The sequence below is a fragment of the Girardinichthys multiradiatus genome, chromosome Y (assembly GCF_021462225.1).
Source record: "Girardinichthys multiradiatus isolate DD_20200921_A chromosome Y, DD_fGirMul_XY1, whole genome shotgun sequence".
Classification (NCBI taxonomy): Eukaryota; Metazoa; Chordata; class Actinopteri; order Cyprinodontiformes; family Goodeidae; genus Girardinichthys; species Girardinichthys multiradiatus.
The window spans coordinates 22,522,614-22,535,978 of NC_061818.1; the positions used below are offsets into that span (position 1 = coordinate 22,522,614).

At 39.8% G+C, this 13,365-nt stretch overlaps 2 protein-coding genes across 3 annotated transcripts; one reads left to right on the forward strand and one right to left on the reverse strand.

Moving 5' to 3' along the window:
* Positions 1-5: 5 nt before the first annotated feature.
* LOC124865042 (decapping and exoribonuclease protein-like) lies at positions 6-4,967 on the forward strand. The gene is given in 7 exon segments (XM_047360040.1): positions 6-142; positions 1,423-1,910; positions 2,133-2,359; positions 3,388-3,607; positions 3,692-3,827; positions 3,935-4,029; positions 4,624-4,967. Coding segments are annotated over 6 exon segments (1,329 nt in total). The 5' UTR covers positions 6-142; positions 1,423-1,446; the 3' UTR covers positions 4,811-4,967.
* Positions 4,968-6,135: 1,168 nt separating this feature from the next.
* Positions 6,136-12,080, reverse strand: LOC124865043 (peroxisomal membrane protein PMP34-like). 2 transcript variants are annotated; one of them, XM_047360041.1, is made up of 9 exons: positions 11,750-12,080; positions 11,552-11,612; positions 10,054-10,120; positions 9,766-9,920; positions 7,520-7,636; positions 7,279-7,424; positions 7,012-7,107; positions 6,719-6,801; positions 6,136-6,647 (listed from the first exon to the last, which is right to left on the reverse strand). In XM_047360041.1, the coding sequence occupies exons 1-9, from the start codon at positions 11,822-11,824 to the stop codon at positions 6,500-6,502; spliced, it is 948 nt and encodes a 315-aa protein (XP_047215997.1). In that variant the 5' UTR covers positions 11,825-12,080; the 3' UTR covers positions 6,136-6,499. The 2 variants fall into 2 exon arrangements, with proteins under 2 accessions (XP_047215997.1, XP_047215998.1); XM_047360042.1 differs by having other exon boundaries at positions 10,011-10,120; positions 11,750-11,827.
* Between the last annotated feature and the right edge of the window lie 1,285 nt (positions 12,081-13,365).

Sequence of the window (13,365 nt, forward strand, 5' to 3'; positions counted from 1 at the left end):
TGCTAGTTAGCAGTCCCGCTAATTTAAAATCACGTTAGCGACCTTTTCTGGACCCACAAGATATAATAAATTACGTGCCTTTTGTTCGCAGTAAGGAACAAAGTGACACATGAGCTGTTTTGTTGTTTACTTTTGTTAAAAGGTAAGTTTTGATTTATTTACCCGTAATTTTAGTTGCTTCTAAGATGCTTATGTGATGAAATGAAAACCTTAAACAAAATGGTTAATACATCAAAAGTGTGCATATGCAAGTGATACAGTGGAGGCAAACTTTAAAAAGCTAACGCTACGTTTGTATTACGCAGATTGCAACCTCATTTTAATTAAATTCATTTGTATCATGTGTGTATTAATTCTACACACAGATTCAAATTCAAAAATACTTTATTAATCCTAAAGGGAAATTAAATGTTGTTGTAGCTCATATTATGAAGGTTTCCTCAAAGAGCCGTTGTAGATGCTGATGGCTGTGGGCAGGAAGGATCTCCTGTAGCGCTCCGTCTTACAGTAGATCTGAAGAAGCCTCTGACTGAAGACACTCTGTTGTTGTAGGACAGTCTCATGAAGAGGATGCTCAGGGTTCTCCATAATGTTCTTCATTTTATGAAGAATCCTTCTTTCCACAATGATCTCCAGAGGTTCCAGAGGAGTCCTCAGAACAGAGCCAGCCTTCTTTATCAGCTTGTTGAGTTTTTTTAAGTCCCTGGCTCTGATGCTGCTACCCCAGCAGATGATGGCAGAAGAGATCACACTTTCCACAACAGACTTATAGAAGATATGCAGCATCTTGCTGCAAACACCAAAGGACCTAAGCTTCCTCAAGAAGTACCTGTACTCAGCTTCTTGTCCATCTCTGATCCACCCCACGACTGCAGAATCATCCGAGTATTTCTGCAGATGACAGGAGTCTGTCTTGTACTGGAAGTCTGAGGTGTACAGAGTGAAAAGGAATGGTGAGAGTACAGTCCCCTGTGGTGCTCCTGTGCTGATGACTACCAGGTTAGACTCACAACCCTTCAGTCTCACAAACTGTGGTCTGTTTGTCAGGTAGTCTTTGATCCAGGAGATTGTTGAGGCCTCCACCTGAGACTTCTGGAGTTTCTGACAAAGCAAATCAGGTTGGATTGTATTAAATGTTCTGGAGAAATCAAAGAACATGATCCATGTATATCTTTGAGTAATTTCATATTTTAAGGCCTTAAATTTAAGTATTTTGTATAATACTACAGGCATTTTGGGCATTTTGCATCTTTGGGTTTATGTTATTTATTTATTGTCAGTCATGTAATGTAATTTTGGACCTTCCTTACTTGTATTTCTTGGATCCATTTAGTTTTAATTTGAGAACAATTTGAAAATCTAAAATACTTTTTCAAAAATGTTTTTAGATAAACTTTGTAATGCTTGTTGTTTATGTCTCAGATCAAGCTCTTTTCTGCAACAGGAATGGACCGGCACAGATCCCGCAGCCCCGTTATCAGCTCCCAACACCACTATTCACCAAACAAACGAGGAGATAACAGGAGAGCAAAACACTGTGACGCTGCACACTTCAGACCCACAAATCACCACTGACACCATTCCAGTGCAACTCCAGAGCAAACCCCACCCAGGTCCCAGACATTATGCACAAGGAGGGAAGCGTATGAGAGAGCCTTTCCGTTTTACAAGCAGCCTGTGGAAGTGGGCTGTTTCTCCCTGGACTCTCAGCGTAGGTTTTTCAATGACAGCAGGCAGATGAGATACTACGTGGAACCTGACAGAAGTCCTAATTTTGATCTGAGCGACGGGTACAGGGGACGTTATGTGAAAAGGGACGAAAACGTAAAGGAAAAGCTGGACCACATTCTGCGGTGGATTGTAGCCAACAGATCAAAGCTGAAATCCAAACTGTCCCCAGACGCTTCATGGTGAGTTCTTTCGACAGTTTATAAATTAAAGAAGAAAACTTTAGTATAAGAGTGAAATTGTTCAATTCTGGCTAATTTTCAGATGACAGAGGAATACATTCACTACTACATGCATTAATACAAGAGAAATTAATGCACTGTCACACTTGCCCAAAAATTATCTTCAATCCCATCCCTTCCTTTCGGATTAGCTTTAATTTGACCCACCTCTGCTCCTCTCAGCCCTCTAGACTTCGACTTTGTGACTTGGCGCGGCCACCTGACCAAGCTGCTCACTACGCCGTACGAGACCAGGGAGGGCTGGTTGCTGGCTGTGACCAGGTTTAACGGCACGCTCTACATCAGCGAGGTGGAGACCGAAGCTGCTCGCAGAGAACGAGAGAACCGCCCTGAGAGGAACCAGGAGATGATGTACTGGGGATACAAGTTTGAGCAGTACATGTGTGCAGGTAGGTGGCTGTTTGCTTTGTTTTTAATCAGAGATATTAGCCTTCCTATAACATAGGCTCAGCTAGTTTATGGCAAGGTGGATTTGTAATTACTTCAGTTTTTAGATTAAATTTGTCATTTTCAGGAAAAGAAAACCACAGATGATGCCACCAAGATGACGCTATGTGAAATATGCATAGATAAAAATCTGCAAACGGTGTAAATATACATTTAAGCAAGATTAATTTGAAAGCATCAAGCTACAAAAATATTTGCATAGTTTTTTGGGGGTTTTTTTGCTAAATTTATAACAGGTTGCTTTAAAAAACTAATATAAATAATCACAGCTAGAAATACATCAATAAACTTAAGGTAGACAACTTAACTTGGCAACTAGTACACATATTTTCCAGAAAGACCTTCAGATTATTTTAAGGTTGGTTACATTTGCCACATTATAGAACTTTGAGGTGGCAAAAGTGACAAAATAGTAAAAAGTGTCAGTTTCAGTACCTGACATGTTGTCCTTTCCACCAATATAAGATTTATGAACAGATCAACAGAAAAAAAAACTCAGGAGGAAAACAATGACAAAAATCCGCAAATTATTCTAATATAGTGAGAGAAGAATACATTTTTTATGACGAAACAAATCATTTATTTTAAAAGAGCTTAAACTAAATTTTCCACTGAATAAATCAACTTTATTTGTAAAACAGTTAAAATAACAGAGATGACTGAAGAGCTACACAAGATATCCTCCAAAATGGACAAAAATTTGTGGAAACAGTCGGGAACTTACTTGTGTCCCTTCTACCCTTCTTCGACGTGTCTTTTATTCCTGTTTTTTTTCCCCAGTTTTCACATTTAAAGCCTGACCACTTTAGACATAAGTGCCATAAATTCATGTTGAACGTTTGTGTTTTACGTTTTAAAATCAATCTAAAGCACTGGGAACAATTTCAAGTTGAGTCCGGAATTTTTGAAGAAAAATGTGTAGGACCACATGAACAGACTCTAAAGGGATCACCTTTGACATCACCTGCAGATAAAACGTACAGTGAGCCTGACCCCAGCGGAGTGGTCAACACCAACGAGGCCTTCTGCACTGTGGTCCAGACCCGACTCACAGATCACAAACTTCTGTTCTCTGGCGAGGTGGATTGTCGGAACAAAGATCCTGATGCTCCACCTCCTCCTGCCTGTTACGTGGAGCTGAAGACCTCTGCAGAGATCTGCACCCCCAAACAGCGCAGCAACTTCCACAGGTCATTATCTCACCAGTAGTTTCTACTTGATCTGTTTTCTATGGATGCCTATCATGCCTCTTATTATTTTGACGGGTGCATCAGGTTTAAACTGTTGAAGTGGTGGGCCCAGTCTTTTCTCCCTGGAGTTCCTCGGGTGGTTGCAGGTTTCAGGGATCATGATGGGATTGTTGTTTCTGTGGAGACTTTTCAAATCTCCAAGATTTCCCAGTTCATCAAGGTAGGAAAAGTTTTAAAACATTCATTCCTTTAAGATGCCAAGACAGTTGTGGAGTTAAATCTATCTGCAGATTTCAGTAATTGCAAGTCTTGTCTTTTTTCTTTCAGAATGAATATAACTGCTGGAAGCCAACAGTTTGCATAAACTTCTGCTGTGATTTCCTGTCTTTTGTAAAGCATGAAACTACTGCAGACAATCCTAGGTGAGGTTAATTGAAAAGCAAGAATTTTCAGTTATAGGGCAGAATAATGGACAGAAATGAAAGCTGATGTCTCATCTGAGTATACATCTAAAGTTTGATGAGTTTCGACGGGGATTGGCTACTAAGATGTTTTTTAAGTCACCGTTTAAAAAATGCACTGCTGCCTAATATAGAAAGTAACCATGTTGTTTTGGATCAAACAGACAGAATTGCCAGGTTGTTTGCTATTGCAAGGTTTCATTATGCCAACATCGCTCAGAGGGCTAGTTGAAACAAAAGCACAGCCTTGTTTTACCCTATTGTGTCTGTATGGCGTTTGAATATTACCACTCCTTTTTTCCAAAGTAGGAACATTAACAGGAAAGATGTAGTTACTTTATGCTGACTTACTGCATGCACTTTGTAATGAATTTGTCTTACATTATTTAAGGTGTTACTGATCTTTAATCTGTTTCAGAAAGTCGTTTCTAAAAGATAAAATTAGACGCTCTGGATTAAAATCTTCTTCTTACCTGTTTTAAACTTTATTTTGAAGAACACCACAACCAGTCATGGATGGTTAGGTCTGATTTTTATAAAATATTTCCGTTTCAGTGTTGTGTACCTGTTTTCCTGGGAACCACACAAGGATGTGACCTACTCAGTCCACTGGGACTCCCAGTATTCCTTCCTGCCCGACTGGTACATTAAGGAAATGACTTGTCTGGAGAGTAACACCATCACCTTTGACATTACCAATGGCCATCCTCATTCAGGGTTCCTGTGCTGTCTGGAAAAGTAGGATTAAAGTATTTTCTAGATGTTGAAGATTAAAAACCTCCAGATTTATTTCTTTTTCCACCATCAGTAAGTTGTATTCTCTTAACTACCGCCTCTAATTTTTGCAATGACAATTGTGGAAATAACATTTTGTATTTATATTTCTGAAAATAAGTTTTTAAAAAAAATCAAGATTTTGAAATGAAAAGTGCATATGAACTCTGAACCCTGAGGTTTTCTTTGACAGAATACAAAAGTTCACCAAATGTTTCCAATAATTGCTTCATTTTCTGAGGAGCTTTTTAATCAAAAACATTGTTCTTTGTTTCATGCATGGCAATTTAAAATAACAGTCTGTAAATAAATAAATATTTCATAGAATTTATTGTTCCCTTATAATAGTAACCTTGAGTTAGAAAGCATTAGGTTAATGAAGTGAAATAAAAAAAAAAGATATTAAATTGTAATGAAAAAAAAAATACATCAAATAATCAAATCATTATTTTCTTTCTTTAAAAGTATTTAATGTAAACCTATATTTAAGATTTTTTTAAATAAATAAATAAGACAATAACTGACACTTATGGTGTAATCTAGTAATTGTCCAAATGTGTGTCCTTTTGCTTTGTTTTGATAAGTTCTCTACATTTCTGTTAGGCTTTACTCCAGTACAAAGAAACGTCATGAAACAGTGCAGCACATTGTTACAGTCAGCGGCAGCTCAAACTTTCAGTTACCAAATAAGAGCTGGAGAGAGAAAACATTGATACATTCGACCGCAGCACCAAGGAACCTTAAATAATGGAAGACAAAATGCTGAAAATTACAAAGATTAAGACAGGAAACAGTTTCCATAGTAAAACTTCCACCACGTCTTGAGGCACTTGTGTATCATTAACAGTGTAACTTATTGTACAATTACCTCTGACCTCCATGTCTGTTAATATCCGCTTTAAATGCTTGCAGTTATTGTTAAAAAGGAAGTGATTTCTATCATTTCTAATTCGAATGATAATTTTCATAAAACCATCACAGAAATCACAGCTTTTTTATGACAGTCCTATCCACACTCCGGCTACAATTTTTTTTTTTGTACTTTCTAAGCAGGGAAACATAAACGTGAAAGTTTCATAGTTTAAAGCACAAGTTAGGAGAAGATCCAGTGCATCAAAATACGACTATAAGTATTTAGTAGTCTCTAAAAGTACAGCAGACTCATTATATGGTGAGATTCATTTTAGGCGTTCCAATTTATCAAAAACAGCAAGATTGGCCCTTTTCAGATTACCCAGAATTGAACTGGGTTATTACTAACTAGAAATAGTTTGTGCCCGTGTGATTTTTTTGTTTTTGTTTGGTCCTTGAGGCAGGCTTGCAAACTGTATTAGATTTTCATCCAAGTACAAAAAACATTTGCTTTAATTAGTTAATACTACATTGTCCTATTGGAAAACAGTAATACAGCTGCTGTTTAAGAAGGCTCAAATGTGGAAGTAAAATAAAAAAGTAATCTGTCTGCATAGATGGGATCTGTTAGAAGCTCTGGTGGGTTTTAAACCCATCAGTGGTCTAGATACATATTGTATGCATTCCCAGAAATCAGTCGCCTTACTGGCATCAAGTCTAACTCTAATTACTTAAGACGATAATTTACTTCGAAGCGTTAATATAAATCAGTAGCAGGCACTGTGCTCTATTCAAGCAGAAGCTCTCAGTGCGTCGGCTTTTTGTTCAGGCCCATGACTCTGAAGGTGGCGGCGGTGATCTTCTCATAAACTACAAACATGAGGGCGGCTGTCAGCACAGTCTGCAGCAGCTTGGCCTCCAAGCCTTTGTACAAACCAAGAAAGCCATACTTCCTGCAAGAACACAGAACCGTTAGTGGCCAGCAGCCCATTTTCATTACCAATCGCGTAACGGCACCCCTCACTTGATCCGGTCCATGAAGAGGAAAAAAATGTTGGAGATGCTCCCCATCAGGCCTCCTTTGCCGTCGCCTTTATACTGACCGAACTGATGAAGAGCAAAGTGGAGGTTACTGGAATCCAACAATTTATTGAGAAGTGAACATGAATTTAAGTAAGAAAAACATCTCATCCAGTTAGCATTTGTGAAAAGATTTCAGGAATACTAATGTTATACTAATACTAATACTAATGCTAATGTTACTTTCAGAATTCTACTGGAAAAAGAGAATAATTAAATGTTGCATGAAGTATTTACCCTCAGGATGGCCTGGATGGTTTGGAGGGGATATGTGGCTGTGGTAGCGATGGCCTTGGCAATTGCTCCAATGAGAAAGATCTTTGCTGAGGATATCTGTGCCCTGAGATAAAAATGTAACAATTTTCCCAGTAATTGCTCGACTGTGACAAAAGTGGAATTACAGAACAAAATAATCCTGAAGCATTTGCGTTTCAAATTAGATGTGAAAATGTTGCAGCCTCCAGTCATTTGGTGACTTCCATTTGTGTTGCTGTATCTTCTCACCTTCCTGCCTCCCTTGCCTGCCTTCCTCTTCATGGCTTCATAAATCATGAACTGCACAGCCGGGTTGACCACGAGGATGAGAGAGGGCAGGATGCCGTTCCACAGAGTTCCCACTCCCTCGTCGGCAATGATCTGCGAGAAAGCATCTACAAGGAGGAAAGCCAAGGTGTTGGAGAACTCAAAGTTACATAAAGAACAACATCTGAAGTGTTTTAATTCAAATACAGAGAGGTACACGCACTAAATATGCCTCTGTACTGGGTTTGGTGGAGGTCTTCATTTCTAAACCTCACCCCCTGCAGCTTCAGTCGGGTGTTGACTACCCACATGGGAGTGGTCAGGATCACATTCACCACACCTGCATGAACATACGATAGTCAGATAACACAGTTCACATTGAAACGTGGTGGCAACATCATACTGTGGAGATGCTTTTCTTCACATACAGGTCCTTCTCAAAATATTAGCATATTGTGATAAAGTTCATTATTTTCCATAATGTCATGATGAAAATTTAACATTCATATATTTTAGATTCATTGCACACTAACTGAAATATTTCAGGTCTTTTATTGTCTTAATACGGATGATTTTGGCATACAGCTCATGAAAACCCAAAATTCCTATCTCACAAAATTAGCATATTTCATCCGACCAATAAAAGAAAAGTGTTTTTAATACAAAAAACGTCAACCTTCAAATAATCATGTACAGTTATGCACTCAATACTTGGTCGGGAATCCTTTGGCAGAAATGACTGCTTCAATGCGGCGTGGCATGGAGGCAATCAGCCTGTGGCACTGCTGAGGTCTTATGGAGGCCCAGGATGCTTCAATAGCGGCCTTTAGCTCATCCAGAGTGTTGGGTCTTGAGTCTCTCAACGTTCTCTTCACAATATCCCACAGATTCTCTATGGGGTTCAGGTCAGGAGAGTTGGCAGGCCAATTGAGCACAGTGATACCATGGTCAGTAAACCATTTACCAGTGGTTTTGGCACTGTGAGCAGGTGCCAGGTCGTGCTGAAAAATGAAATCTTCATCTCCATAAAGCTTTTCAGCAGATGGAAGCATGAAGTGCTCCAAAATCTCCTGATAGCTAGCTGCATTGACCCTGCCCTTGATAAAACACAGTGGACCAACACCAGCAGCTGACACAGCACCCCAGACCATCACTGACTGTGGGTACTTGACACTGGACTTCTGGCATTTTGGCATTTCCTTCTCCCCAGTCTTCCTCCAGACTCTGGCACCTTGATTTCCGAATGACATGCAGAATTTGCTTTCATCCGAAAAAAGTACTTTGGACCACTGAGCAACAGTCCAGTGCTGCTTCTCTGTAGCCCAGGTCAGGCGCTTCTGCCGCTGTTTCTGGTTCAAAAGTGGCTTGACCTGGGGAATGCGGCACCTGTAGCCCATTTCCTGCACACGCCTGGGCTCTGGATGTTTCTACTCCAGACTCAGTCCACTGCTTCCGCAGGTCCCCCAAGGTCTGGAATCGGCCCTTCTCCACAATCTTCCTCAGGGTCCGGTCACCTCTTCTCGTTGTGCAGCGTTTTCTGCCACACTTTTTCCTTCCCACAGACTTCCCACTGAGGTGCCTTGATACAGCACTCTGGGAACAGCCTATTCGTTCAGAAATTTCTTTCTGTGTCTTACCCTCTTGCTTGAGGGTGTCAATAGTGGCCTTCTGGACAGCAGTCAGGTCGGCAGTCTTACCCATGATTGGGGTTTTGAGTGATGAACCAGGCTGGGAGTTTTAAAGGCCTCAGGAATCTTTTGCAGGTGTTTAGAGTTAACTCGTTGATTCAGATGATTAGGTTCATAGCTCGTTTAGAGACCCTTTTAATGATATGCTAATTTTGTGAGATAGGAATTTTGGGTTTTCATGAGCTGTATGCCAAAATCATCCGTATTAAGACAATAAAAGACCTGAAATATTTCAGTTAGTGTGCAATGAATCTAAAATATATGAATGTTAAATTTTCATCATGACATTATGGAAAATAATTAACTTTATCACAATATGCTAATATTTTGAGAAGGACCTGTAGTACAAATGGAGGTAAATAAATAAAGGGGAATCCTAAAAGTAAACAAGTTGTAGGCTGGAGACTCTCTACTGGCAACAAAGTTCACAACCTTGAACGTGCAGCCAGAGTTACAATAAAATGGTTTAGATCAAACCATAATACCCCAGCGAAGGTCTAAGGTCCAGATTCAACACAGAATCTATGAAAAAACTTGAAAATAAATTGTCCTAGACATTCTCCATCTAATCTGAAAGATCCACGCATGGATTTTCCTCCATTTGAGGTATGAATACCTTTCCAAGGCAATGTAAACTAAAGCTAACAGAAAAGTAAAAGAGTAAAACACAAATACTTTTTAATTTGCATTAAATAAACGCAAACCGCTCAGCAATTTCCTTTAATACTGCAGCATGTTTGGTTGCTTAAACTGAAAATGAGCATCACTTTAGCATGTTTACCTGCTACCATCCCCATCAGCAGGTCCTTCCCAGGTCTGGGCTTGCCTGGTCCAGATGCAGCTGCCTTCTTCAGTGCATTGAAAGTGTAGAAGTAGACAAAGTTGGAGCAGCAAAGGCTGGAGATGACTGGAAACCAGCTTCTGTACAGAGCCAAACTGAAAGAAGTGGTGGAGAAGTTTAGATGCAGAATTACATGCATCTCTGGAGAAACCACACTTGCTTCTACTGAAACTGCATTGTTTTACCATGAAAGTTCAGTGACGTAAGATCCAAAACAAATGAACTTACAAGCCCTCTTCTTTTGCAATTTCAGCCAAAATGACAGGAGTGGACTGAGACTTTCGTTTGTCATCCACTGAGAAGAAAACATCACAATATCAGGACTCCTCTGAGCCAGAGGAATGTTACAAAGCAACAACTGTAGCCATATATGTCAGCTGGCTACTCCCAGCAGGTGATCTCTGCTTGACCTTTCTAATTGGTAACAGATGCTCTACAAGCGAGGGGTGTTAAGTTTGTACCACAAAGATGTTCCTGGCATGAAACCATCCTTATACTTTATGCACTGTCTCTAAATAGACTGAATGGATGGTAAGACAACAAATCCTTAAGCTGAAATCCTTCACATTTTATGTTAAAAGGATTTTAGCATATATTTACATGTTCAGACCTACAGTCACTGTAAAAAGAAAGTTTATTATGTTCATATTGAGGATTTAACATATCAGGATATAGTAAAATTGATCTGGTCTTTACACAGTTCTAAATTAATCTAACCCTCAGGGAAAAAAAACACAGAGAAGCATTTAGTCATTCATTAAACAAAATGGGTGCCCAGGTCCAGTCCTCGAGAGCTACTGTCCTGTAACTTTTAGATGCATTCCTTCTCCAACTCACCTGAATGAAATGGCTAAATTCCCTCATCAGCATTTAGTTATTAAGGTCCCCAGAGGCCTGGTAAACACCCATTCATTTGATTCGGGTGTATTTTAGAAGGGATGCATCTAAAAAACTAAACCTGGAAACCCTTACACCGAAGATTATGGCACAAGTAGGTTTGCAAAGATGCATCTGAATTAATCTCTAGATTTCTGCAACCATTTTCGCTTGTAAGACAAGACAAAAGTAGGGAGTATTGCCTATAATGGACAGACATTAATAAACAAAACACAGCACATCTGCACAAACACATCATACCAACTGTCAAGCACGGTGGTGGAGGGGTTATGATTTGGTCAGTCACTGAGATAACCATTAACGTCTCTGCAAACCAAAGTATGTTTAAATCAAATTAAAGGCTATAATGGCTGAAACTGGGTCATCAACAGGACAATGACCCAGAACACAGCGGCAAATTTGCAACAGGTTGACTGACAAGAAAATAATCCTGGTGTTGCAATGGCCCAGTCAAAGCCCAGACCTCGACTTTAAGAGGGCTGTGCTCAGAAATATGTCTGAACACCTTCATGAAAGGATGCAATGTTGCAAAAAACAGTGAACCAAGGGTCCTCCACAATAATGTGAGAGTGATAAAGTCATGCAGAAAAGGACTACTGAGAGTTATTTCTGCTAAAGGTGGCTTTAACAAGCTATGGAATCATGGCGTGACTACACATGGCTTCTCCCTTTTGGCTTCATTTAGTTTAATGAACAATGACACTGCAGGAGCATTATGGGATACCTGGGATTAGAATATTTTTAAAACCTAATAAAAAACTTTTTTTTTTTGTTAAGTCCTGTTGGCAACAGGTAACTAATATCCAACATCATAACAACCCAAACTCACCCTGCAATCTGCTTTTAGCTGTATCCAAAGGGAAGAACACTGTCATGGCTGTCACACTCCCCTGGAAGATAAGACATTACATCACCACCTGCAAAGACATCCACCACTACAACACACCAACCCGCTCTGTCACTCCATATTTTTATTTAAATCATTCTGCTTCCTCCCATGAAGAAGTTCAATATCAGGACGGCTCACCATTGCACCTGCCACCGCATGGACCAGCGTCTCGTAGGACAGGAGGCCGACAACAGAGCCACCACTGTTGGACATCTCTGCTGGATTTTCCCGGTGAAACCTCCGCAATTAAAAAGTCGGGGGAAGTAGCCAGGAAGAGACCCGGAGGAGGGCAGCTGGGAGTCGGCCAGACGGGTTCTGACGCGGTGGGAACAACTAGTTTTTACTGCTACAACTGCATGATGTTGGTCCGAAGGTCGGAGATCAGGAACAGAAAGGAACTAAGACAGAAAAGAGACAGTGTTGACAGATTCATCTTCAGGTTTATTCAGTAAATCACCAAAAGAGGCGTTGAGCCACCTGCTGGACAGGAGGATTATTACACCATTTGAAAAGCTGTGGCCTGTTGGCGACAGTAAACAAAACGGAGGTTTTACCATGTTCTTAAATTAGAGAAAGATTAATGGATCGCACATTCCTCTAATGAAGCATGGTGGTGGCACCACCATGCTGCGAGGATATTATTTTCTTCACAGAGCAAACAGTGCTGCAAACGAGATTGAATTTGATTGTTCACGTATCATTGTCTATTCCCTTTTTTTTTTAGAAATTTTGAAATGAATGTGTTTTAGTAGAAAAACACCTAAATTTAGTCTTGTTTTATTGCTTATATAAAACAGAGCAATAAAATTTATATATTCTAACTGAGGAAAGGTGAGGACACCCACCACCTCGCTAATGCTATCCTCTGGTTGAAAAGGTGTCGGTAAGATGCTTGTAGACATCTACCAGTCTCTGACATCAGTCTGAAGATGGTTTTTGTTAGATGTTTGAAGGTTGTGTACTTTTTGGCATGTTCAGCCTATTTGAAGTCATTTCACAGCGTCTCAATGAAATCAAGATGTGGGCTTTGATTTAGCCCAGTACTTTCCATGCCTGGTTTTAGCCAGTCCTATGTGGATTTACTGGTATATTTTCTCACATTTCCATAAGCATAATCAGACACATAATACAATTGTGGATTGCATAGTGGAGTATCCCCAAACCATGACACTTCCAGCTCCATGCTTCATATTTGGGATGAAATTTCCTGCAATGCTGCATTTGATTTATGTCAAAATGTCCTCTTTACTGGTGTCCAAATAATTCAGTTTTAGTCTCAGCTGTTTAAGGACATTTTATAAGGAGTCCTGGTATTTGTCTTATGTTCTACTGTCCGGCCTTAATGTCTTTCTTAGAGAGCAAAGGTTTCCTCTTCACACACCTCTCATGAATGTTAAAAAATCTTTCTGATTGCACAGGCACTTTCATAGCAAACACATAGATCCTGATGCAGCTCTTGTGATGGAATTTTAGGCTTTTTGGAGACTTCTTTCTGGCAAACTGCTCCTGGGATGGACATATTTGGATGACCCCTCCATCACCTGTTGGCAATTGTTTTGAATGTCCCTTTCTTAAAGACTAGTTTTTGCAAAGTGAAATATCTGATTTCAAAATCATTCCATAAATTTTTAAATCCCTTATAAGACTCATAAACTGGTTAATTCTACCTTCTGAAGGCTTCAGGCAGATCGTTTACACTTACCTTGTAGTTCACTCTATCCAACAGTCACGAGCAGACTGAGATAAATGTCTAA

Coding starts and splice junctions, on each gene's coding strand:
- LOC124865043 (XM_047360041.1), bottom strand. CDS start 11,824: ATGTCCAACAGTGGTGGCTCTGTTGTCGGCCTCCTGTCCTACGAGACG. Junction 9,921..10,053: donor ATTGCAAAAGAAGAGGGCTT/GTAAGTTCATTT, acceptor CACTTCTTTCAG/TTTGGCTCTGTACAGAAGCT. Junction 6,802..7,011: donor CCATCCAGGCCATCCTGAGG/GTAAATACTTCA, acceptor GCTCTTCATCAG/TTCGGTCAGTATAAAGGCGA.